General features: G+C 43.1%; 1 protein-coding gene across 3 annotated transcripts in view; it reads right to left on the bottom strand.

Annotated features, from left to right (window-relative positions):
• RPS6KC1 (ribosomal protein S6 kinase C1) overlaps positions 1–27558 on the bottom strand; it is a 287188-nt gene extending 259630 nt beyond the window's left edge. For 2 of the 3 annotated variants that reach the window (XM_029593219.1, XM_029593217.1), the window contains exons 1-3: positions 27296–27557; positions 5969–6004; positions 1359–1479 (exon numbers count right to left, since the gene is read on the bottom strand). In XM_029593219.1, coding sequence (XP_029449079.1) covers positions 1359–1479; positions 5969–6004; positions 27296–27397 — 259 coding nt within the window. In that variant the 5' untranslated portion in view covers positions 27398–27557. Of the gene's footprint in view, positions 1–1358; positions 1480–5968; positions 6005–27295 lie in introns of all 3 variants that reach the window. The other variant, XM_029593218.1, reaches the window with a different exon arrangement.
• Positions 27559–27763: the final 205 nt, after the last annotated feature.

Below are 27763 nucleotides of genomic sequence, written 5' to 3' on the forward strand. Positions count from 1 at the left end.
GTGATGGCAAAGATGAGTTCTGCATCTGTTTGCTAATAACGACTGCAACACATAATGCTTTGTACCTTCTAAAGCCACTGATGGTAAAGTTTGCATTAACACTCTTTTTTGTTTAAGGGCGAGTATGGATATATTCCCCACCGATTTGTATAGAGCCAGGGCAATAAATGTTGTAGAGAGTGTGTAAATGAGGTGGTGACGAGACTAGGGGAATGAAGTGGCGTTGCATATTCAAAAAGGGACCAGAGTCACCTGCCTTGTAATGAGGAATTCCGAATATTCTACCTGCACACAAGGCAGGTGAAAAATGTCTGTGGGTACTGTGACCCACGGCAATTTTCCAAGGGAAAGTCTGTGCATGCTTTACGCGGACGACTTGGAAGTTGCCAGATTAAATACAATTTAGAGGGTTTGCATAGAAAACTAAGGGTTAAAGGGGTGTTTTGGCACAGGGGGTGTAAGCCACAAGAGGCTTTAAGAGAGGCAGTGGATGAGAATGGCTGGGGCTGGTGTAACATTTGTTGGAAACATGTGGTCTTCAGCGCTACAATTTACTATAATACATATGTAAATGCTCCAACTGGTAACAAAGGCTTGGTGAGAGATTTTATTCACAGCCACATGTGTAACTTGGTATATAATTCGTTTCCCAATAAAAATTTGCAATCAAAAAAAAAAAAAGTCTACAGACTTGTTCTAAAATAAACCTCAAAAGGAGCAAAGAACAAGAAGGAGAGCTACTATTTATATTTATTATTTAGCTATTAACATTGTTCTATTACCACTTGGTACTATTACTATTCACTATTCACTATTACTATTCACTATTCACTATTACTATTACCACTTGGTACTATTTCTCTCCTTCACCTCTAACTCTAAGTTCCTACTAAGTTAGCCATGTTATTTATACCCAATTGTTGGATGTAATTGTATATTTGTTTAATTGTTCAATCTGTTTGATGTAATTTTCTGTTCCTTGTTCCGTGTAAACCAAAGTGGTATGCACTAGTGCATGAACTCCGGTATATAAAAGCCTTTAAATAAATAAAATAAATAAATTGTCAAGTCTTTGTGATGGCACAACATGAGAGCCCATCTATCGCAATGTGCTATGTTTCAGGTTGGCTTTTTGTCAAGGGATAACTGTTACTCGAGGATGTGCAAACTCTTTTCAGCGTTACGACCTCTCTGGCTCTCGGTCCGCCTTTGGGCTCTTTTGTTGTGCGTGGGGCCTTCCCAAAGCAACAGATGTTCCCTCCTGCAGAGCCTCGTGAAGTAAACATCCCGGGTGTGCCAGACCATCAGCAGCAGCTGCCGAACGACAAGAAGAGCGTTAAAAGCTACAGCGCACTTACCAAATACTTTTGCTTTGGCAAAAGGTGGGAACAGTTCCGTGTGTCTGTATAAACTTTTGTGAATTTGCCACAGCTCTTTGTGCAGTTTCTTAAAGTCGCTGTACCTCTTCCAAACTACCACCTGCAGCACAGAGAGAGAAAAAAAAAATCTGAAACTAATGTAATGGCCAAATTAACGTAGGGTAAGATTATCACAAAGAATTATAACTTATGTATAATGTAAACCAACCTGGACGCCTAAAAAAAATCTTTATATAAATCAAAATATAGCAAACTCCAGGACAATACGTCTAATATAACTGAAAGATGCACAAGGTGCATTTTTATTTCATTTGAATCATTACAGACCAAACAGGAGTAGACTGGAGAGAAAGTTAGTCAATGCACAGATGTCTTCTTTCAGTTTAGCTTTAAAATGAAATAAACACCACCACTACGAAGCAAGAGTTCAGCACTAGTTTAAACCCTGGGACTGTATGGTTTCGAATAATAGTGTAAGCTTCACCTAAAGCTTTTAACAAAGATATAAAACCTAACTGGGCTACAGTGATGTGGGTCTTCTTTTGCATCTCCTCTGGGAATGCTTTCCCCACGTTTCCCTCTCTTCCCCTTCCATCTAGCCAAGCATCAATCTTCAGACAGATCACAGCTCCTCCCAGAACCTAGTACCTGGGCACCTTGAACCTGGGTAAGTAGGTATCACTTTTCTACATGACAAGGATACCCTGGTCAGGGGCTGTGAACACTGCATCTACAGCATCTCTGGCCTCAGCCAGCCACAAATCTTTATTCCTCATCCTAGTGCAATGGGTGGATGCACTATCTTGGTCAGCTGCCACACAAATTCCAAAACTGTCAATCCTTCATAGAAGGCTAGTCCACCAGAATCCATTTCAGGCACAATCCCCCACCCCAGTTCTGTCCGAGCTCCCCATCACTGCCGCATTATTACCGGCAAAGGAGAAAAAAAAAGCTTCCCCTCTGGATATAGAGAAAATCTTTTGCAATAACTTAGGTCAGGAGCTGCCCACTCCATTGCATGTTGTACACTTTCCTATTAGGATCCCCATCTGTTATCCGACCAGCAACAACCTCTAATCAATGAGTGGCTCGCCCAAACTATATGTTTTAACCAATACAACAGGCAGTCAATAGCAAACAGAAAAAGAAACATCATTCACTGTCAATATTTTCAGCAAGGTAGTTTCACCCATTTTGAGGCTGGAAAGGAGGTCTAAATGAATAGCCATCCGGATAGGCAAATACACATTTTTGCAATTCACTCCTAGAAGGAGTGGCAAAATCTGATATTTAGTTTTAATCACCAACAGGAATCATTTAAAAAAAAAGTTTGCTAATCTTGCAGCTTTAACCATTCACGTTCCACTCCTGGGCTGTGTAAAAGATTAATCTAAGGGGATTTGAATTGGCTTATGCTGGATATAGAAGTTCTTTGATATTTAATGATTTGCAGCTTTAGCTCAATAGGGTCCCTCTTTTCTTTCCCTTAATAAAAAAAAAAAAAAGTAAGTTTCGATAAGACCTAGAAAAATAAAAAAAAAATTACTTTCTGTACAGTTTAAGTACAACACTAAAATATATACAGAAAATAGATAAATGTTCTAATCACTTTTAGGAAACCTTTTTATAGACATGCAAATTAAGTTTCTACTGACCTTGCAAATTCTATACAGGAGCATGAATTAATAATTTTATTATACTGTAGCCAACCAAAAAATACAAAACAAGAGATAGGGTGAAATAGTCCACCATGGTTCTACAATGCTAAATAAAAAAATAAAAGGCATTGCCAGATATTCAATAACTCCAATTTATTGGACAGGGAGCAGAGCTTTCACAAAAAGTGATGTCCTGGAAGAAAAACCTTTGTCACAAAGTATATGATAAATGCTGCAAATCTCTGTGGTTACGGCTGAAAGCAGCAAGGGCATGAAAGTAGCTCTTTGAAGGTCATAAAACTGTATTAAACAATCTACAGTCCTTCAATTTAAAACTCATGTAAAGTGAAATTTGTACTTGCTGGATAACTTCCATTCCTTTAGTCCTAGCAGACCAGACCACACCTACGGGATTTCCCTGCTTGCCAATAGATGGAGGCAGAGAACTTTTTCCACTTTTTTTTCTGTTTACATCATAATGGTTCCTCATTAGCCTCTTGCCCCAGTCTATTAAGCTGATGTCCTGCATTTCTTACCCCTGTCCTTTTTTTGGGGGAAGGGTACTTGAACTGGTCTGCTAGGACTAAAGGAAAAGAAATTATCCAGTAAGTACAAATTTCACCTTACCTTTCATCCTGCAGACCAGTCCACACTTGCGGGATGTACCCGAGCAGTAACTAGTTTGAGTGGGTTGTGGCCTTAGTAGCCCACACCACCATCTTTCTAAACTTCAGTTCCTCTTCCACTTGCAGATCTAGCCTGTAATGCTTTGTGAAAGTACCCCAGGAGGACCAGGTGGCTTAGCTACAAATATCTTGGGGTGTTGCTATCTTACTCTCTGCACGAGAATGCTTGTGCCCTTGGTGAATGGGCACACAAACCCTTGGGGCCTGCTTCCCCTGTGCAACATATGTTGCCACTATTGCTTCTCTAAACCAGTGTGCAACTGAGGGTTTAGATGCTGCTTGGCCCCTTCTTTGGCCTTCTAACAGGACAAACATCCTGTCTGTCTTTCTGAATTTACTGGTAACTCTTAAGTAATTTAGCAGCACCCTTCAGACATCTAGTGGGTGAGGCCTCCCCATGTCCCCTCCTCCTCTGGCCTCATTAGAGCCGGTAAAACAATCTCCTGGTTTAAGTGAAATTCTGATAGTACCTTAGGCGAGAAGGAAGGGACGGGACTTGGGCCCACTCCTTGAAAATCAGTGTTAGGCAACAGCCCACTGGAAGAGGTTTGGAATGGGCTCCCCAACTATCCATTAGCCCCCTTAAATCCCCCAAGCCCTCTGGGGTCTTTATCTCTGACCCAACCTTGCGCTGCTCGAAACGGCTGCCTCTGTTGGGGCCCACATCCCTGACCACCTGGCGCCCTTGCCTGTCTGAATCCTTTAAATTCATTGAGAGACACAGTGACTTTGCATATACCAAGTTCTTCATTAAGGTATCTAAATCCTTCCCAAAGAGAAGATGTCATAGAAACATAGAAATGACTGCAGAAAAAGACCAATCGGTCCATCCAGTCTGCCTAGCAATATCCCACATTTATTTTCCCATACTGATCTGTTTCACCAACCACCAAGTTCAGGGCTCTTGTTGGTAACTGTTTGATTCAAGTTTCCTGCCATCCCCTGCCATTGATGCAGAGAGTAATGTTGGAGTTGCATCAAAGGTGAACATAAGGCTTAATGGTTGAGGGCAGTAACCGCCGCATCAAGCAAGTTACCCCGATGCTTGTTTACCCAGACTGCCCAGGTCATTGCCTTGTTGGATGTTGTCTGAATGTAAATCCTTTGAAGGGCTGGTCTCTAAGCCTTGATTCTGAGGGCGCATCTGCCGCCTCGTGCCTCCTTGCCACTACTACGGATGCCATCTGCTTGGCCAAAGTCCTAATCAAATCATAAAATGCATCTGCCAGGAAGGTGTCCCCGACTCAATTCGGGCCATATTATCTCCTGGGCTCTCTCCCATGCAGAGTGTTTCCTCCTGGAGTTGCTGAAGACATTTGACTGATGCCCTAACTACATAGCCCCCACACATGGCTGCTTGCAAGGCCAAACTGGCTGCTGTTCTCTCTTTTTTTTTTTTGGAAGGTGAGGAGGGATCTTCCCCTGGAGTCCTGGCCTACCTTGCAATCTGTCCCTGTTTTCTCTTCCCCCTCCCCCCCCCCCCCAATAGTCCCAGCTATTCCGGCATACACCACCATCTAACCGGAGGCAGAGAACTACTGAGGAACCATCCAGCTATCCCAGAATCTATAGAGTTAGAGACATAAGCAGGAAAAAAACCCAAAAACGTGGAAAAGGTTCTCTGCCTCCACCTACTGGCAAGCAGGGGAATCCCGCAGGAGTGGGACTGGTCTCCGGGATGAAAAGGAATACTCCGTGCCTGGGGTGAACGACACGGCTGGAGTGATGGTCACTTTTTGAAAGCAAAATGAAAATACATCCCAGGATTTGCAAGCTTCTGTGGAATAGTTATTTCTATGGTAATTGTGAGGGTAATATTCAGCCATGGGGCATCCGACTAACTTCTACCAAATACTCGGTGGCACAGGCCTGCTGCTGAATATACCCAGCTATCAGGAAGTTAGCCAGATAAGTTTCCTACTTTCCAGAAGGTCAACGTTAGCCGGCTCTCTTAGCCGGATAATGCTAATATTGGCATTTATCCAGCTAATCGGAATGCCTCTGGATTATCTGGCTACGTTTTAGTCAGCTAATCACTAAACCGGATAGCTCAGAGGCATGTGAGAAATCCAAAACCTTAATGTTTACCTGGCTAAGTGCCGAACTTATCCGGACAAATGCCCTGAACATTGCCCCATGTATTTCCATTATCCCTACTTCAGAAATTCTATGCTCACTAGAATTAGTTAGTTATGCTAGAAAAATATGAAACAATAAAGCGAGCAAACCAACAGCAACAGGTTACCTCTTGGACATCCTCTGGATTTCGTCTTGAAACAATCTAAAAAAAAAAAACCAAAAACACCTGATCAGTAACTTGAATTTCTAAGACCGAAACTCAGAAATACATCTAGAATTTACCAATAAATAAAATGTGAAAATGTTTTTCATGACTTGGTATGTTTTAATTACACATAATCTCCTCCCTGCCACATCTGACTTTCCTTCTGAAGATAGTAGACCAGAGCTTTCCAAACTGTGTCGTGACACGTTAGTGTATCGCCTGCAGTGTGTAGGTGTGTCGCGCAAGCCCGGTCCACATAGCCGTTCCCCTCCAGCAATTTAACTTTTTTTTTTTTTTTTCAGTTCATGGGTTGCTTATTATTGGGCGATTTTTGCTGTCAATCGTGTTTTTTTGGGGCTTGGTGGGTGGGACTTGAGCCCAGCTGTCCCTGTCATTGGCTGCTGCTGCTGATGAGGCTTGGCCACGAGCAGTACTGACTGCAAGCAACAGTGTCTGGTGATCATGGAAGGTGTTATACAGCACGGCAGGCTTGAACCCTGAAGGGAGTGAAGCCCTTAACTGGCGCAATAAAAATGAAAAGGTACATGAGTGTGGGGGCCAGACATGTGCTTGGGGGGAAGATATGAGTGTGAGGGGGACAGACGTGCTTGGGGGGAGAGAGATAAGTGTGTGGGGAACAGACAATTTGTTTTATTATTGTTACTCAAATTATAACAACATTAATTTTGGAATATTAAATATTTTTAATATAAATGAAAGGTTTTCATGAGATAGGTTGTGTCGTGAAACATTTTATTTATGTATATATATTTAAGGAAACATACATAAATTGTTGAAATACATTTCGTTCGTTTAACCTCTGGTTTGCTAGTAGACTGAATTACCATGTCATGAAATTATGTTTGTCTAAAATGTGTGTCACCAACATGAAATGTTTGGAAAGCTCTGTAGTAGACAAAATGCAACAACTTTCAAATATTGTGTTGTGTGCCCTAGAATGGTCTTGGTCTCTCATCCTCTATACAGATACAAAGCTGCTTCCCCTTAGCAGATGAAGTACAATGCCCAGATTGGCCAGCAGTCAACATGTCTGAAGCTCTGAAGGAGGCCAACCCAAAAGAGAAAAACACTGGCACAATAAAAACGAGTCATCATGACTGCAGAGCATTAATGTAGACAACCACTCACAATCTGAAAATGCAGGGTTTTGGGGGGGGGGTTTCTTTAAACGTTGCAATTATCTATGGCAGGAGTGTGTAACGCCAGTCCTTGAGGGCCACATACCAGCCTTTTTTCAGGTTATTCCTAATGAATATGCACGAGATAGAGATAGTGCATGCAAATCTATCATATGTAAATTACCTTGTACATATCCTGAAAACCAGTCCTGTTTGTGGCTCCTGAGGAGCAGAGTTGGCCACCCCGTAATATATAATTTGCTACATTGCTGTGTTGGTCAGTGCATGCGCATCTTGCTCTAAAACCCATATATGTCTTATGTTTTTGGGAGATTTTGTAGTTGATTTTGTTTCCTTCAAGTAACAACTCAGTATCCCATCTAAAAAAAAAATGTGGCTTAAAATTTTTAATTAAAGAAGAAATAGAATAAAATGGATTTTCTCATGGGCTGCAATGATGGCAATTTTTTGCACGTTTCCCATAGGTAAGGATGCGTGTAAGCCCAGAACACACACTTTGGAGCATTATCCAGTCTCTGTGCAGGTAAAAGCATGCCTGCAGTGGTGGAGGGAGTAAATGTCACACGTACATGCCTTTTTTGTAAGGTCCTTACATTAGTAAATAATAGTTTGCTGTATTTTTCTTAATTTTGCAATAGTCTGTCACTTCCGATCTCTTACCATTTGATTGCTCCACAGGTAACTGCTGATGTACAGTGCTATATAAGCTAGGGCACCGGACAAACTAATTCTACATGGCTACCTCTGCGATAACTGAGCTCCAAACTCAAATGTGTTTGTTGCAAAGAATGTTTATTACGGCATAGTTTGGCTGCTTTAATAAATAATACCCAAGAATTACAATGGAGGACAAGACTTCAGTTTGTTATAGCCGAGGTATGTTACAAAAAATTGTCCGCATTGACTCGGCTCAGTGCAAGAACGGATACGGAGGGGTTTTTCTAGAGCGCGGATGTGGATTGGGATATGGCCTCGGAGGGGTTTTTCTAGAGCGCGGATGTGGATTGGGATATGGCCTCGGAGGGGTTTTTCTAGAGCGCGGATGTGGATTGGGATATGGCCTCGGAGGGGTTTTTCTAGAGCGCGGATGTGGATTGGGATATGGCCTCGAGGAGTTGTCTAGAGCACGGATATGGATGGGATATGGCCTCGAATGGGTTTGTTTGGGGGGGGGGGGGGGGTTCGGGTTGGTTTTTTTTGTTTGTTTTTTTTTTAGAGTGCGGGTATGCTATTGAGGTGAAGTGAGGAAGATGAAGGACTGCTTCTGCTGGCTCAAAAACAGCACTGAAGGCTGAAGACTAAATGACACTCCCCTACTGCCTTTGGCTAGCAAGGAGGAAATCTGCATTACCCTAAAGAAAAAGAGGGGAAAAGGCAAAAACAATGAGTAATACAGTAATGATAACAGGGAATATTACGGTATTTAGCTAAGTTAAAGGGCATCAGAAGAGCGTTCAGTCACTGGAACCAGCACAAGCAGAGTTAGTAACACAGTAACAACACGTAAAGCGTTACTGCAACCTGGAAAATCGCTGAGTTGATAACTGGGGAAGGCGAGGAATCAGAGTTGGAACTTAACCGTGGGAGATGGTGAGACAGTGAACAAAGTAAATGTGGAGAAAGTTCTAGAAGTGGGAAGTAAGAGTCAGGGGAGAAAAACTGCAGAAAAATGAGACTTAGAGGAAAGGAAATTATCAGTTAAGTAGTAATTTCTCCTTCCTTTGCACTCAAGGTAGGCCAATCCACACAAGTGGGATGTACCAAAGCTACTCTCGAACAGGGTGGTAGGCTGCTCGCAGTGCAGTCACCACCGCATGCCTGAAGGTTGCACCCTTCGGAGCCCGAATGTCCAAATGGCAATGCTTGGGAAGGTGTGCAAGGAAGATCCCATATCTGATCGGGAAACCTTGGCAGAAGAGAATAAGCAATTTTCCCCATACGATTCCACCTAAGCTGTAGTGGATTGCGCTCTAACGTATTTAGAGAAAGAAATCTTGGCATCCACACAGGTGGCCATGATGCCATTCTTTATCCAATGGGCTATAGATGCCTGCCATTGCCGGATCACCTCGTTTACCTCCATCATGGAGCATAAACAATTGATCCGACTACCTGAAAGATTCAGAAATCTTCAAGTGTCTCATCTGATGCCACTTGACAGCCAAGACACAAAAAATGAAACCCACTCTCAACACTAACCCCCTCCTGAGTGAGTAGGGGAATAGAGTGAATCAAAAAACTTCTGAAACCAAGGAGGAAGGCACAGCCTTAAGCCGTACCACTCCCAGAGTCACACACAAGACGGTTCATGGCATGAAAGATCTCGCAGCTCAGAAACCCGACATGCTGAAAAGATTATCACAAGAAAAAACTGCCTCCAAAAGCAAGTATTGCCAGGAACATCCACGTAGTGGATGAAAGGTGGGACTCACCACACCAGTCAAGACCAGATTAAGGTTTCACAGTGGCACCGGTACCTGTAAGGGAGGCTGAAAATGCTTAACTCCCTTCAAGACTTGGGATATCTCTGGATAAAAAGATAATGGTCCACCAAGAACTCACCCGGTATAACAAGCGAGAGTTGCTACTGAACCGTCAGGGTGGTAAAGACCAAGCCTTTAAGCAAACCTTCCGGCAAAAATTCCAAAAGTAAAGGAATTTCTCCTTGAGAGATTGAAGGACATCTCTCCACACACCAGGCCTGGAAAGATCCCTGACTCTAAAAAAAGACAGAGGTAGAACAGGTCTGAGTAGCTCAAATGGTAAAGAGTGAGACCTTTAATCTCTGGCTCATGGGTTCATACCCCACTGTTGGGTGAGAAAGATTTTTTGGGTTTTTTTGCATTCAGACAACAACCAACAAGTTCTGAACTTCACAATCTGGGTAAACAAATAAGCATGGGGGTAGCTTGCTTATTATGGCAGTTACTACCCTAAACCAATTAAGCCTGATACATCACTTTCAATTCATATACAGCATTGATGTCTGCTTAAACAGCAGGGATAAATGTGAAAAAGAGGATTTACATTAAGACAACATCCAACAAGGCATCGATCTGTGCAATCTGGGTAAACAAGCATCGGGGTAACTTGCTTGATGCAGCGGTTACTACCCTTAACCATTAAGCCTTATGCTCACCTTTGATGCAATTCCAACATTACTCTCTGCATCAATGACAGGGGAGGGCAAGAAATTTGAATCAAACTGTTACCAACAAGGGCCCTGAACTTGGTGGTTGGTGAAACAGATAAGTTTTGGAAAATAAATGTGGGAGCTTGCTGGGCAGACTGGATGGGCTGATTGGTATTTTTCTGCCGTCATTTCTATGTTTCTATGTTAACACTTTCTGGATCAGAGTAAAGTGGAAATCACTACAGAATAACCGAGCCCTCTCAAGGGCCAACAATAAGACAAAATTGACCTGGATCGTCGAGTGGAACAGGTCCCTGATACTTTCTGAACTGAACGCTGAGAGAACTGCCCACTAGCAGCCTCTGTAATCTGCAAACATGGCCTTCGGGGCCAATCTGGAACAATGAGATATGCAGTTTTAGTCAGGTTAGAAAACTTGTGATAGATCCTGCCTATCCATGTTCATAGCGAGCAGGCTTATAACATACTATCCCATGGCCACATCTGAGCGAAAGCACCAAAACTTTGCATTCTTGGACCACCAACTGAAGAATTGTGATGCCTCCGTGATATCAGATGGTCCCGGCATGCTACCATGAGTTGACAAGATTCTGGGTCCGCCTAGATGACTGATGTAGAACACTGTCTATTTACTGTCTGACAGAACCCTAACCAGAAGAGCTTCCGGTCACTCAGTGAAGTACAAACATGCCAGCTGAACTGCACGTGCTTCCAAATCTGACAGTGAACCTCACAACTCAAAAAGATCACATCTGACATGAGAAGCAATCAGCCCGGTATCTCCAGGAAAATCCTTTCCCTGAGATGATCCACTTGTACTCACCACTGCAACAGAACTCTCACCACAAGGGACAAGTGAAATCACATTATGTACTTCTGCAACTGTGGATGCTACTGGGAGAGCAACATGCTCTGAAGGGGCCACAAGTGCGCCAACTCACAGGGGATAATGTTCAAAGTGGCCACCATCGACACCAAGAATTGAACAATTAACTTCCAATTGCGACTCTCCAGCAAAATTAGTCTGCCCAGGTTCATGCCGACCGTGCACTGCAATACTCTAGCGTCTGAGATGGCTGTAAGTCATCCAGATACGTGTCTCCTTTGCGCAGAGTCGCCGCAACTACCACCATGACCTTGTAGAAGGTCCTGTGCGCAATCGCCAGCCCAAAGAACAGTGCCTGAAAATGATAATGATGTTCCAGAGCGACCAAGTTCACGAAATGCTGATGTTCCTGGCAAATGCGTAAATATGCCTCCATCAGAACGAAGATGTGGGAAACTTCTCTGATGTAGAGTTTCCCTCCGGAAGGAATCAATTGCAAATAATCTATCTTTCCTAAGGAAGTTAATTGTTAAGGGGAATAGCAGCCCACATTTTCTTGCGATCTGGGAATAGTCCAACAGCCTCCATACACCCAGATATAAAAAACGTTAAATAAATAAATAAGGTATTCTCTATTGCCACGCTCTTCGGTAGAGAGTTGCACAGAGAGGTCATTACAGCATCTGGAGGAATTCCAGAGCATGGCCATTCCTTATGCCAAGGACCCACTGGTCCATTATAAACTGGACCCACTTCTGAGCTAGTAGGCGAGTCTTCGGATTGAGGAGCTCCAGTACCAGAGAAAACTCTAAAAGGGTAGCCTTGCAAGCTTGAACCTGGAAGTTGTAGCCACAATCATGGAAGCTATCTGTTTAGCATCCATCCTCACCAAGTCACAGCCGAGAACAGTTTCCCCTGTACACTACTGCAAAAACTGCTTGCTGGAATGGATTCCCGATGGAGGCTTGAACTGGTAGCAGCTGCAAGGTTCAGAACTCTAGGCTAGCCAAGCTAGATGCTGAAAGCTCCATGTCCCCAGCACCATAACTGTTCCAGGAGAACATGTACAAATATGCGCCCGCAAAGGCCACAGCAGCATGCGCCCAGACAGAATGCGCTCAAATAGCATGCGCTCAGTCAGTATACACCCAGATAGAATGTGCTCAGATAGTATGCGCTCAGTCAGTATGCACCCAAATACAATGTGCTCAGATAGTATGCGCTCAGTCAGTATGCACCCAGATACAATGTGCTCAGATAGTATGCGCTCAGTCAGTATGCACCCAGATACAATGTGCTCAGATAGTATGCGCTCAGTCAGTATGCACCCAGATACAATGTGCTCAGATAGTATGCGCTCAGTCAGTATGCACCCAGATACAATGTGCTCAGATAGTATGCGCTCAGTCAGTATGCACCCAGATACAATGTGCTCAGATAGTATGCGCTCAGTCAGTATGCACCCAGATACAATGTGCTCAGATAGTATGCGCTCAGTCAGTATGCACCCAGATAGAATGTGCTCAGATAGTATGCGCTCAGTCAGTATGCACCCAGATAGAATGTGCTCAGATAGTATGCGCTCAGTCAGTATGCACCCAGATAGAATGTGCTCAGATAGTATGCACCCAGATAGAATGTGCTCAGATAGTATGCGCTCAGTCAGTATGCGCCCAGATAGAATGTGCTCAGTCAGTATGCACCCAGATACAATGTGCTCAGATAGTATGCACCCAGATACAATGTGCTCAGATAGTATGCGCTCAGTCAGTATGCACCCAGATACAATGTGCTCAGATAGTATGCGCTCAGTCAGTATGCACCCAGATAGAATGTGCTCAGATAGTATGCGCTCAGTCAGTATGCGCCCAGATAGAATGTGCTCAGATAGTATGCACCCAGATACAATGTGCTCAGATAGTATGCACCCAGATACAATGTGCTCAGATAGTATGCACCCAGATACAATGTGCTCAGATAGTATGCGCTCAGTCAGTATGCACCCAGATACAATGTGCTCAGATAGTATGCGCTCAGTCAGTATGCACCCAGATACAATGTGCTCAGATAGTATGCGCTCAGTCAGTATGCACCCAGATACAATGTGCTCAGATAGTATGCGCTCAGTCAGTATGCACCCAGATACAATGTGCTCAGATAGTATGCGCTCAGTCAGTATGCACCCAGATACAATGTGCTCAGATAGTATGCGCTCAGTCAGTATGCACCCAGATACAATGTGCTCAGATAGTATGCGCTCAGTCAGTATGTACCCAGATACAATGTGCTCAGATAGTATGCGCTCAGTCAGTATGCACCCAGATACAATGTGCTCAGATAGTATGCGCTCAGTCAGTATGCACCCAGATACAATGTGCTCAGATAGTATGCGCTCAGTCAGTATGCACCCAGATACAATGTGCTCAGATAGTATGCGCTCAGTCAGTATACACCCAGATACAATGTGCTCAGATAGTATGCGCTCAGTCAGTATGCACCCAGATACAATGTGCTCAGATAGTATGCGCTCAGTCAGTATGCACCCAGATACAATGTGCTCAGATAGTATGCGCTCAGTCAGTATGCACCCAGATACAATGTGCTCAGATAGTATGCGCTCAGTCAGTATGCACCCAGATACAATGTGCTCAGATAGTATGCGCTCAGTCAGTATACACCCAGATACAATGTGCTCAGATAGTATGCGCTCAGTCAGTATGCACCCAGATACAATGTGCTCAGATAGTATGCGCTCAGTCAGTATACACCCAGATAGAATGTGCTCAGATAGTATGCGCTCAGTCAGTATGCATCCAGATACAATGTGCTCAGATAGTATGTGCTCAGTCAGTATGCACCCAGATACAATGTGCTCAGATAGTATGCACCCAGATACAATGTGCTCAGATAGTATGCGCTCAATCAGTATGCACCCAGATACAATGCGCTCAGATAGTATGCACCCAGATACAATGTGCTCAGATAGTATGTGCTCAGTCAGTATGCACCCAGATACAATGTGCTCAGATAGTATGCACCCAGATACAATGTGCTCAGATAGTATGTGCTCAGTCAGTATGCACCCAGATACAATGCGCTCAGATAGTATGCACCCAGATACAATGTGCTCAGATAGTATGTGCTCAGTCAGTATGCACCCAGATACAATGCGCTCAGATAGTATGCACCCAGATACAATGTGCTCAGATAGGAAGCGCCCAGTCAGTATACACCCAGATAGAATGCGCTCAGATAGGAAGCGCCCAAACAGAATGCGCTGTTAGTAGGCGCTCAGCTAGTATGCGCCCATTATGTACTCAGCATGCGGCCAAATAGTGTGTGCTCAGATAGTACTCGCACAGACAGTATGCGCTCGCCCCATAACCCTCACAACCTAAACAGGCCGCAGTCTTATGTGCACAAGAACACATGCATGTTCACATCAGTGCACCGCCACGCAGCATGCACACACAATTGCACGCAGGAAAAAAAATGCTGCCACAGCCCGCCATGCAGCTGAAGAAACCGAGCCTTACGAACAGGGCCTAGCCAATGGATGCTCAACCCACCTAGCCCATGCCACCTCCGCTGTACACTAAATCCCTAGGAAAGTGAGAGCAGGGGGGTGGGGGGGGAGAATGCAGAACACCCAGCATCAAGGGAAGGAGATCTGGTAAGGAAAACTTCCCTAAACTTTCTTCACTACTTCTTTTTTTTTTTTTCTGTTGCATACCTGAACTGAGAACATGAATGTGTCTCCTGCTAAGGTGGGGGGGGGGGGGGGGAGGAGAGGGCACAAGCCACCACCCCCGAGCATTCCCTCTGGCTCCAACTGCTTTTTTTTTTTTTTTTTTTTTTTTTTTTTTTTTTTTTTTTAAGTCCACACCTGAGGCAGGCTCCCAGACTGAACACTTGACTGAGGGAGGGACCCAACTAGCGGTTTCTGAAAATTCTATCTTCTCCTCTTCTTTCTTTATTTTTTATTTATTTATTTATTTAAAATCTTTTCTATCCCGTCTTTAAGCTAGTTGCCTTCACAACGGTTCACAATAAGGCACATAATTTCAACCTTCAATGTGTTGAATTATATTAACTTAACAGGTGCCATCAAAATACTGTAACATAGTTTCATATTAAATATTACTTAGTGGTGGTGATAAGTCATGTCAACTTTAAGTATATCAGCTATAAGATAAATTAACACGTAAGTCTGGTCATCTGTTGTTGCAATCTAATAGAGGTAAAGTAAGATAAAATATACACACACACACCATTCGAGTAAGCTGATGTGTGTGTGCAGGAGTTCTTCGGACTGCATCATACAATTCTCTGGATTCTACTCTTCATTCCCTTTGTGGTATGCTTGCTTAAATAGCCATGTTTTTAAACTTTTTTTGAATGCTTTGATGTCTCTTTGTGTTCTGATTTCTAAAGGCATTGTGTTCCATATTATAGGACCTGCTAGGGATAGGGCCCTATCCCTTACTTGCGTTAGTCTGGCTGTTTTTACTGAGGGAATATTTAGTAGGGCTTTGTTTGCTGATCTCAAGTTTCTATTAGGGACGTGTACGTGAAGGGCTGTGTTCAGCCATTCTGCCTTTTCGTCATGTATTAATTTATGTATGGTGCAAAGAGTCTTGTATTGAATTCTTTGTTCAGTGGGTAGCCAGTGTAGTTCAATTAGGGTTTTAGTGATATGGTCTCTTACTTTTACCGGTTAAAATTCTTGCAGCTGTGTTTTGTAATACCTGTAGTGGTCTTATCGTGGTGTGGGGTAATCCTAGTAGAAGGGCATTACAGTAATCAGTGCTTGAAAAAATTAATGCTTGTAGTACTGACCGGAAGTCATTTGGTATTAGTAGTGGTTTAAGTCTTCTGAGAGTCATAAGTTTGGCGTAACCTTCTCTTACTTTTAGAGATATATGTTGTTTCATACTTAGTTCCGTATCGATAATCACTCCAAGGTTTCGTACTTTCTCTGCCAGTTGTATTTTTTGGTTGTTATTGATTGTGATTGGGTTTTGAATGATTGTGATTTTTTTTCGTTCAAGATGAAGGAATTCTGTTTTCTCTATGTTAATAACTAATTCCATCTGGTTTAAGAGCTGTTTTATTATATCTAGATACATGTTGGCTAAGGCTAATGTTTTCTCAATTGAGTCATTAATTGGAAGTATTAATTGAATATCGTCAGCATATATGTAGTGTGAGATGCCCAGACCAGCTAGTAGGTGGCATAACGGCAGCATGTATATGTTGAATAGTGTGGCAGATAGGGCTGATCCCTGCGGAACTCCTGTTTGAAGGTTTATTCTTTTTGACATTGCTTTTTTGATTTGCACTTGGAAATATCTGTTATCTAGGTATGATTTGAACCATTTGATTGTTGTGTTGCATAGTCCTATTTCTTCTATTTAATAGGATCTCATGATTTACTGTGTCAAATGCCGCTGATAGGTCCAGCATTATTAGAATGTAATGTTTACCGCTGTCGAAACCTCTCATGATGTTATCAGTTAGCGTAAGTAGTAGTGTTTCAGTGCTATAGTTTTTGCGAAATCCATGTTGTGATGGGTACAGAATATTATTGTCCTATAAGTGTTCTGCTAATTGATTTTGTACAGTTTTTTCTATTAATTTTGCAATTAGTGGTAAATTTGATACTGGTCTATAATTGCTCAGGGTGAGTGGATCGCTGTTCTGTTTTTTTAAAATTGGTTTTACTATTGTTCCTTTTAGTGAATCTGGCATGTTTCCTTCATTTAATGATAGATTAATGATTTTTGTTAAATTCAGAGAGGTTGTGGTGGCTAGTTTTTTTATATCTGTGGTAGGTATTGTGTCATATGCATGTGGGGCAGGGTTTAGTTTTTTTAGCATCGATTCAACTTCTATTTCGGATATTTCACTGAATGTTTCCCATTGTTTAACATCTCTTTTTTGCATTTTGATGTTTTGTTTAGTTATTTTTGGAATCTTTGTTTTTAGGTTCGTAATTTTGTCATTAAAAAATGTAGCTATCTCATTGCATCTATTTACTGGAAGGTTTTGTGAAGAGTCAGATGTATCATTTGTGAGATTTTTTACTATGGTAAAAACAAGGCTCTTGGGTTGTTTGCAAATTTCTCAATTTTCGTGCTATAATATTGTTTCTTTGCATTGAGTATTATTCGTTTATGTTTTCTGGTTGGTTTTTTTTACCACAGGCAATCCCAGTAGGGAAATGCATGTCCACCATCTGCTGGAGACGGAGAATACTGGCGGGCTGATGTCAGGGTGGGGCTATATATCCGTGTTGTCAGCTTTCTCTCCGTCTCCATCTGCTGGTAGAGGTGCATAACCCACTTGCGTAGCTTGGCCTGCCTGAGTGCAAAGGAAGAATGCTTTATTGTTTTTAAGAATGTTACATACTGCTCTGTTGTACAATGTTGAGAACTTCTCTGGCTAACAGCCGAAATTTATATATTAAAAAAAAAAAACCCACAATGGCTTAATCCAAAACTTAACAAGTATGACCTGGTCTGGATACTGGAATCATGAGACCTAGCATGTAAGTGCTCTCAATTCTCGCAGTTTGGTAACACAGCTGCTTGTCATTTTAGTCCTGCAGCCTTGGCACTGGGTTGCGCTGCTCGTAAATATCAATTACTGCTCCTTAAATAGAGAATTTTAAAAAACAGCGGCTTAGACAAGCAGATTTCAAGGTGATCGGTGAAGTCACAAGTGCAGGCTGCTAGCTACAGTCAAATCAAAAAGCAATAATAGGTGTTTGTCTTTCTAAGGTTTTTTTTTCCCCTATACACACAAAATAGAAGAAAAGCTATAATAAGTCGGGCCATAGCATGCTTTTCAATAACACACCATTTGTACTTGGCAAGAACAAAATACACACTGGTTTTGCATTAGTGTGTAACTGTCCTGCTCACTTGTGAACTCACTTAATTCCTGAATTTTGGAAAGCCCACCCCTCAGCTGTGGGGAGGGAGAACGAACCCCTTATCTGGTTTGCAGCCCACTGCTCTAACCACTAGGCTTCTCCTCCGCTCCAGTTAGATAAGGGCAAAACCCTCGTCTACTTGGAGTGGCTATGAACCAGGGAAGCCACAGTGCAAATCCCACTGCCGCTCCTTATGACTTCACCCTCCATTGCCTGATTTACTAAGGTTTTTCTCTCATTCTGTCTAAGGGAAAATTGCTTAGATACAGTAAATGAACCCCCTTAAGATTGTGAGTGCCCTGGGGATAGGGAAATCCCTACAGCACCAGAACGTAATCTGCTTTGAAACAGCTGAAAAGCAGAATATGAATCCAATAAATAAATAATGGAGAGTCATTTACAGAGATAAAACTGCACATGCTAGCGCAAACGTCATCAGGTATACAATTAAAAGGGCATCTGGGCATACACCACCCAGATCTTTATATGGGCAGTATATTAAAATAGAACAAACAAGTTAGAAGAGATCTTAGGCTATTTATTTATTTATTTAAAGGGTTTTTTTATACCACCGTTCCATGTGAAAATCACTAGATCACCACAGTTTACTGCTGTTTAGTTTACTTGAATTTTTTGTTAATATTTTTTTTCTTTTTCTTTCCTTGCTTCCTTCTCTCTAAGGGCCTTATTTACTAGGATTTTTTTTCCTATTCTTTGTCTAAGAGGAAAAATAACTTAGCAAGTCTAATCCTTAATGGCCTACTAAATATTTTGCACATACATTTTTTACCTTTATTTTCTTATTTTGTATAGTCCCATGTGACAGAAGAAACGCTCCCTTCCAAGTGACTGACACGAGGGGTTCCTGTGAACCACAACATCAAGCTTCAGTTAAAGGAATCAAGTATGCAGGGAGAAAAGTAGCAGGTGAAGGGTGCCCAGTCAAGCAGCCTGGTCCTCCAAAAAACTTCCTTGCTCAAAGAAAAGGGAAGGAACGTCTCCTGCAGAGCATGCAGGGCAAATCTTTCTTTATAAGAAAGAAGGGATTTGTCCCTGGTTTAAGAAGGTAAAATCTGATCAACTCTATTGAGTCCCCCCTCAATATTAAGCAACTGCTTGATTGTAACCAGAGAAGAGTAATCAAATTTTCTTTTTCTTTCTTGATGGGTTTAAGTAACCCAAGTTGTTTTAAAAGTTGGCTCTTACGTACAAGGCCTAGGATCCATCTCATATGATCTGTCAGAGTTGCCATGCAAATTCTGAAAGAATTTAGGATTAATCCCTTAACCTCCCCCAAAATGAAAACCAAAATCATCAAGAGGCACGCTTCAAAAACAGGGAGACTTCTCTCTCCGATCACCAGTATTCAAGACCCTCTACACCTGTAATAAGTCAGGGCCATGGCCTTCCTCCTGGCAACACCTGATCACTATTCCATAACCGCTTCACTTGCGTGAGATTGTGCCTTCAAGAATCAGGTGCTAAAACGTAACAGGAGATTTTCTTGTTTTCTTGAGAAATGGACATCTGGCCCCATTTGGAGTCCCAAAGATAATCAGGTCTGGAAGGTCCTAATTCTCTCATGTTCCTTCCAAATCATAGGCCTCAAAGACGACACCTAGCATAGGCCATCTTGACAATTAAGTTGCAAAAAAGAGAATCCAACCACTCTGCTCTTCCTGCGATTGTTTGGGTCAATCCTATCTATGCTATTTCTTATTCTCCTGGATCTAAACAAATGCCAGCTCAGATGCTCCACCTGGGCATTGCCGATGCCTGCAGTGTGTGCCACTGACCAACACTGAGGTGCCTCTGTGTGTTCCCTATCTGAAGATGTGTTCATGTACATCCCCCTCTGTGGATTTGACTGATAGTACTCTGACCGCTGTCCCTATCATCCGGCACAGCTCTGCCCAGAGCCAGTCTAAACATACTAGACCCCAGGCAATTTACAAACTTTGGGAACTAAAATTCTCAAGTCCCCTGCTATGGACAATTAATGGGGCTTATCAATCCTGAGAGGTTTGCTTCGGTAGTCCTGGTATCTTCCTCTGGGGTTCCAATCATTAACAAAATGAGAAGCTTGGGAGTGGGCACCAAGGTAGTAGCGTGGATTGCAAACTGGTTGACTGACAGGAGACAGCGTGTAATGGTAAATGGAACCTACTCTGAAGAAAGAATGGTGTTGAGTGCCACAGGGAATCGGTTTTGGGACTGATTCTGTTCAATATCTTTGTGAGCAACCTGGCGGAAGGGATAGAAGGTAAAGTTTGGCTATTTGCCAATGACACTAAGATCTGCAACAGAGCGGACATGTCTGAAGGAGTAGAGAGAATGAAAAGTGATTTAAGAAAACATGAAGAGTGTCAAAGATCTGGCAGTTAGGATTCAATGCCAAGAAATGCAGAGTCATGCATCTGGGATGCGGCAATCCAAAAGAGCTTTATGTGAGGGGTGGTGAAAGACTAATGCTCACGGACTGGGAGAGGAACCTTGGTGTGATAAGGTCTGATGATCTGAAGGTGGCGAAGCAATGTGACAAGGTGATAGCTAAAGCCAGAAGAATGCCATGCTGCTTAGAGAAAGGAATAGCCAGTAAGAAAAAAAAAAAAAAAAAAGAGGTGATAATGCCTTTGTACAGGTCCTTGTTGAGGCCTCATCTGGAATACTGCATTCAATACTGGTGCCCATATCTCAAAAAGGATAAAGTCAGGATAGAGTTGGTCCAAAGAAGAGTGACCAAAATAGTGTGGGGTCTGTATCGGAAGACTTATGAGAGGCTGAAGGATCTGAATATGTACACCCTGGAAGAGAGAAGTGCAGGGGAAATATGATACAGGCCTTCAGACACCTGAAAGGTTTTAATGATGCACAATCATCAAACCTTTTCCTTTGTAAAGAAATCAATAGAACTAGGGGTCATGAAATGAAACTGGAGAATGATTCAGAACCAATGTCAGGAAATATTTCTTCACAGAGAGGGTGGTGAATGCCTGGAATGCCCTTCCAAAGGAGTTGGTGAAGACGAAAACAGTCAGGAATTCAAAGGGGCATGGGATAAACACTGTGAATCCGTAAAGGCTAGAGGTTGGAAATAAAGGAAAGAGTGCATGGGGGTAACTTGCTGATGTAGCAGTTGCTACCCTTAACAGATAAGCCTTGATACTATTAATGCAACTCCATCATTTCTCTCTGCTTCAACATCAGTGAGAAAAGGGGAACTGGATTCAGACACCAACCAATGAGGACCCAGACTTTTATGGTTTAGGGAACAAAAAAAATGGGGGTAACTAGCTGATGTGGCGCGTACTACCCTTAATCACTAAGCCTGATACTTTTGATGCAACTCCAACATTGCTCTCTGCTTTCATGGAAATGGTTAAGGGAAATCGGATTCAAACAGCAACCGAGGGCTCTGACTTTTAAAGTCTGGTAAACTGATAAGCATGGAGGTAACCTGCACAGTGCAGCAGACACTGGCATAAGCTTGCTGGGCAGACTGGGAGGATCATTTGGTCCTTTTCTGCCATCATTTCTATTTTAATCTATTTCTTTTGATGGTTGCTTTTAGACTTATCTCCACCAATCCCAGACTAGACAGGATTACTTTGTGGTCCTGTCCCTAAAGAGAATACCTTGACACAGAGCTTCCCAAGAGCAAGAACCTATGGCTTTTGCCTGGGGTAACAAGCCTATGGCTTCCACTCCAAATCAAGGACCTAGTAATAAGTCCGGAGTCTAAGAGACCTGAGCGACAACTGTTTTTTCACTAGTACTCCGGATCTGAGAAACTCTAGGAATACCTAATCATCCAGTCTGCTTCTGTAATGGAGCAAGTCACTGGAAAAGCCAGGGACAGAGAACCTAAAATAGCTCTTAGTCCGATACCCACCTTGGTCTAAAGACTCTGTATTTGGGTTCCGGGAAGTATGACACCAATCTTTTCTAAAAACGAAGTTGTCATAACTACAATAACTTTGTAATATGTACAAACAGCAGAGATCCGACCTGAAGCTGCTGCCTCAGCACTGAAAACCTTAGGAACTACAAATGCTCCTCTGTAATTTGGAATATGAAGCTATCCTTTGGACAAGACCAAGAGAGTTTAAAACAGCCTCCCCTCTCTAAGAGCTCTGTTAACCTGCTCCACATCCAAATTCGGGCCTGGGAACCGCAGACATTGGTTCCAACTATACTCAAAAAGTTCTCTAGTCACCAGAATGAGGATTCTTTCTGTGGCTGATTCACAGAGGGATGCTCCACCAACCTTTGCATCTTGGATTCACCAACTGAAGGTCATCTTCATAACAAAAAGCTCCTCTATGAAAAGTAGTGGCTTGGTTCCTAATTTGGGTCTCCATCCTTGGGAGTATCCACATGTTGTCTCTATGAAATTTACAGTTTTTTGTTAACAGCAGCTTTAGAAATAGTCATTTCAGATAACCTAAATGTAATCAGTAAATGTAATACATTGTCCAAATCAACAGGGCTTGAACTACGTAGCAACCCGAGAAGACAGAGGCCAAGGGAGCTGTAGAAGAGCCATGGAAGCTACCTTTCTCCTCCCTCCAGACATACTTCAAACAAGGAGGATGGTTCTCAAAGGCAGGTACTGCCTCTTGATAAGAGGAGTTTCTGGTCAGGTACTATGGTCTGTCAGTTCAGCAGTCCTGCATCTAGCCTTGCTACAATCAGCTTAACATACAGCTTGTTAAGCTTGCCCCTGAGACACTGGAAGCAACAAGTGGCTTAAGGTCACAAGGCGCGCTAGCGGAACTTGAGCTCCTGTCCTCCCTACCTCGCAGCCTGGCATATTTTAGAAATTGAAATGGTGGGTGCATCTTGCTGTGATGCGTGAAGGAAGGCATCTCCTGTTTTCTAGACAGGTGCTTTAATCAACTATGCCAGGGCCCACTGGTGCCCCAGCTGTAGCTTTCTAATTCAGTTATTAGGGGCTGAGCCTCCTTTCCTTAGGATGAGCATATTGTGCATTGTCATACCAGTCTAACACTCTTTGGAAACAGGGCAACTGATTTTCTCCGTTCACTGTAGCGGGTAAGCCTACCCAATGAACTATCCAGTTCCTGAGATGAGTCTGGAGTCTCCTACTCCATTGAAAAGTCCCCCATCCCCTTTTATTTTTGCATATCAAAATGGATCTGCAGCGCCTTGAGGGTTTTTATACTTTTGTTCTTATCGAATTCCCCCTTGGAAGCCAAAGCCTCCAATACTTTTGCCTCTTTCTCTAGGCCAACTTTACAGGAACAAAGCCTCTGATATCTTTATTTTAAAGGAGCAAGCAGAGGGAGCCATCAGTCTAGGTCCTGCCCAATACCATATGTCTAGGAAAGTGCTTCAATACAAGCTAAGCAGACCGCTTCATACACCTACCACCTGGGTTTCTTTATAGCTGGCCTCTATCCTAAGGTAAAATCTTGAGAGAGGGAGGGACAACCTTTCACTCATCATCTTCCTTTGTTCAACTTCCTGGACCAGGTCAGTTTTTTATTTGAATGGGATACCTCTGGATTCACCCTCAAATATGTAACAAACCAGCTATTAACTGGTCTGGCTCACTCCCTGAGCCTTGCCAGCCTAAATTCTGCACAGGACACATCATGCTCCCAAGAAGAAATGTAGGAAGTGGCTAAGGCCTACTGCCAAATTCAGAACAGGAGAAAGAGAACAAAGGAAAACAAAGATGGCTGCTGAGCTCACCCCCAAGCTCCAATGAGCCCGGCAGAGCCTCCTTTCTGCTGCTGAACATCTGGTCTCTGAAGTGTTTCTTTGCCATGACGCAAAGGAAGAGTGTTTCCTGATAGAGGCGTCACTGACTTGCCAAGGCTACCAAGCAGGCCTCTGCACAGTGCTCTTTGCCTATTCCCACACTGCACCCCCCCCCCTTTTTTTTTTTTTTTTTTTAAACAGTTGCTGTAGGGTAACGGCGATATGGGGCAGTACCATTATGGCCCCAAGCCCTCATATGGTTACTAACAAGGCCTGATCCTTCTTAGTGCTCTCCCAGGCCAGCACTGCTGAGGCCCCTCATGCAGGGTCATTTCCTGTCGCTTATGCCGTACCTGTAGGGCCACAAGCATCAGACTGTGTTACCACCATGGGCCCTGAGGAATCCACTGCCCAACAACCATCTGAAAGTTGGAGCTTACTTGTACTCTTGCTTCTTTTCTTTTTAAAGAAAAGAAATTTCACTCTGGATGCACAGTCTACAATGGTCCAGAGAATAAGGATGTCAGCTGGGAAGAAAAGCCTCCCATGTCCCTCAGGGAGCTCTCCATGGCTGGAGACCTAGCTTCAAAAGCTGGTTCCTTGAGGGAGGAAGAGCAGACATCTGCTGGAGGCAGAGAACTACTGATGATTTCCTCTGCTGCACCAGACTATACAGGGTAGTCAAGTTACAAGATTGTTCTCTGCCTCTATCTGCTGGTAGAAGGGGGAGACAATCCACTTGTCTGGACTGGTCTGGCAGGCCGATAAGGAAACTGTTTAAATATTTTTCCTACGTTTAAGGACTAGTGCTTTCCCTCTATGTTTAAAAGCCAATTGCTTCCACTGGGGTTAAATACTAAATGCCGCTTCTGATAGCAATCTGTAAGCCATGCTGCCCACATGCTGTAAAACTTAAGCTAGGAACCAGGATCCTGAATGATCGTATTTCTCTTTGCCTTCCAATAAATTCTACCTTGCTTCTTACACCCTCGACTACATCTCTTGAGCCTGTCAATCCTTTGGGCTCATTCACACCCCACTATTTTACAGATTGATCTTCACAGTCCATATGAATGAATTTTGTAAACATAATGAGAGAAACAAAGATGCCTCAATTTTCTAGTTCAGAAAATATGGCTGAAGTCCCAAAACTGATCCCGTGAATGTCTTCTTCTTTAACTGAACTATATACCGTAGTTCCTACACAACTTCCTCTTGCCCCTAGAGGCAACTCCTAAAATCTCCTTTTATGCTATTAACAGCACAGCAAGGCAATCAGCATTCTTTTTTGTGGCTCTGCAGTTTATGGACCATGAGCCCAGGATGGCAGCAGATGCTCTTCCTATTAGAAGTTGTAGTAAACTGATATTTCCCTATATTGTCTTTGGTGTGCAGAGAAAGACAATTTGGCAGCCCCATGAAGTATGCTGAACCAAAATTCAGACAAGCAGTAGGTAATGCCCCAATGGTAGATTAGCCTAAAATACTGTCAAAACTATACTCCCTGTCTCAAGTCTATGGAGGCAAGAGCTAGAAATAAGTATTGCTCTTTGCAGCACAGTATCAACTGTAAATTGCAAAAAAAGGCAATTCAATGAAGGAACTACATAACACAAAATTAAACTAATTGCCGAGCCTTACACATCTTGGGGGCCGATGAAGAAAGGTGCACTCCCAGCCAATGCACCGCATTGCCCGCTATTCAACGCTCATTTTGTGAGCTTAAACTTTACTGCCAATGCAGTAAGAAATTTTATGCTCACAAAATGAGCATTCTAAAATGGGAGTAATACTCCATGCCCTCGCTTGGAAGTCCTATGCAAATGAGGGCATTAAGTATTACTCCCCAATGCAGAGAAGTGCATTGGGCCAGCTGTCATTTTCTTAGCACTGGAAACTTAACTACAGGTTAGAGATGAAGTTAAGTTTCCAGTGCAGTAGCACTGGCATCTAAAATTGTTTAAAAAAAGAACACATTTTTTTAAATTGACCAATACACAACTTATTCAGGTATCTAACAGTGGCGAGCTGCTGTCACTTAGGCAAATAAGCATGTAACCAGGTATCTGTCGCAGGTCACCACCACTTAGCCAGATAAGTACTGACTGAGGGAAGCAGAGCAAGGGGAGTAGAGGGTCAACAGCAGTTAGCAAGGCAAAACCCAGTGGCTACCGCTCCAGATCGGCAGCATCTGCGGCCTGCAGATGGGCTCCAGAGAAGGTGTTGCCAGGATGCTTCCCTTAACTTTCCCCGAGTTAAAATGTGTATTCAGCCAGTCAAACGCACATTTTACAGTTTTTGCTCATTTTTTTTTATCACCGGATGAATTTGCATAAAATTAACTTACTGCATTGGGAGTTAAAAAAATAATTTAACCTGAGTCGGCCAGCTAGTTCATAATTCCTCATCTACTGTTTTATAGATAGGCATTCAATTTGTTTCCTGGACAATTGATAATGGATATGTAGTCTTACGGCAATATTCTACTGGAGACCCCATTGCCAGCATCAGGTCTGATGCACCCCAGATTTGCTTGGGCGCTGCTATAAATGCTCTCCATGATCTCAGATCCGCTGCCGCTTTCTGAAATGTGCCCTCTTAATTCACAAGAGGGATATTACAACTGAATCATAATATTCCCTTACTTCACTCGCTTTTTTTCATGGGTGGCAAGAAAACTACAGGTATTATCCAGCTATTATATATATATAGCATGCTGGAGGCTCATACTGAACAAAAATAGTTGCCCTCTTCTTATCATTTATGAATGATCAAAGTCAGTAATTGCTAAATATCTCATCAATGATACTGTATACATTCTTATTTCTGTAATTTAAGCCTTCTCCTTGCTGCTCCTCTGTTTAAAAACACAGCAGCAGCTATTTGTCTTCACTGCATATTTCTCCCAGGAGAAAGTCTCCCAAAAGACATTCCTTTATTTATTAAAACTGCAGGGAACAAATTATGTTCCTTCTAAATCTCATTATGACAAAGATGAAGAGCCAATTTGTGATGATCTAGTTTGTCACCTAAACATCCGACCACAGCTCTCATCCACCAAAACGTGCAGCAAAGAAGTAACGATATCAAACTGGATAACATGTGACAATTTTTAAACATGAGCATTAAAGAGCTAACTTTGTATTCTCAGGCTTCAATCTGCATTTATTTTAACTTAACCATATTAATTTACATTTAAAAAAAAATCTAATAATCCCACAGTTGAGGACTAAGACTAAAAGCAAAAAGCCACATCCTTTGCCACATTCGTATGGATGCAAAGAAAAGCGCCGTGCAAGAGCAGAGCCAAATCAGATTAGTTTTGGCCCGGCTGCCACTCCTTGTTATGGACAGAGCACTTGCGTGCAGCCTGTACCTCGGCGTGGGTGGGTGGGTGTCCCTGGGCTGAGGTGCGCTAAGAAGAGGAGCGCAGCTCTCCATCCATCCCTCCAGCACGGGCCAGCGGGGCGATGCTGTCACTTACCCTGGCAGTGACTTTGTACACCGTGTACCCCTTCTGGTGTTTCTTGGGATCAGTGACGGTGTAAAAGCGGGCCAGGTCCCCTCGGTCTCTCGGGGAGATCATGCTGGCCTGACAGCCCCTGCACGATCATCACAACATTTTCCTCCCTGCCCGCATCACACTCACATACACACACACACACACACACACGCGCGCGCGCGAAACCGCCTCCCTCCCGCTCCCAATGCTGCCGTTCTACTTCCGGGTCACTGAGTGACAACATCCAGGGAAGGACTTCCGCCCTGATATGCTCTCCAGGAGGCCATCCCCGGCAAGAAACCGTTTCCCGACTCCCGATTGGTTACTTTAGGAAGCTGTTGACTGGGTCCATAGGAAACTGATAAGAAGACAAGATATACCATACTGGGTCAGACCAAGGGTCAATCAAGCACAGTATCCTGATTCCAGCAGTGGCCAATCCAAGCCACA

The sequence above is a fragment of the Rhinatrema bivittatum genome, chromosome 3 (assembly GCF_901001135.1).
Source record: "Rhinatrema bivittatum chromosome 3, aRhiBiv1.1, whole genome shotgun sequence".
Taxonomy (NCBI): Eukaryota; Metazoa; Chordata; class Amphibia; order Gymnophiona; family Rhinatrematidae; genus Rhinatrema; species Rhinatrema bivittatum.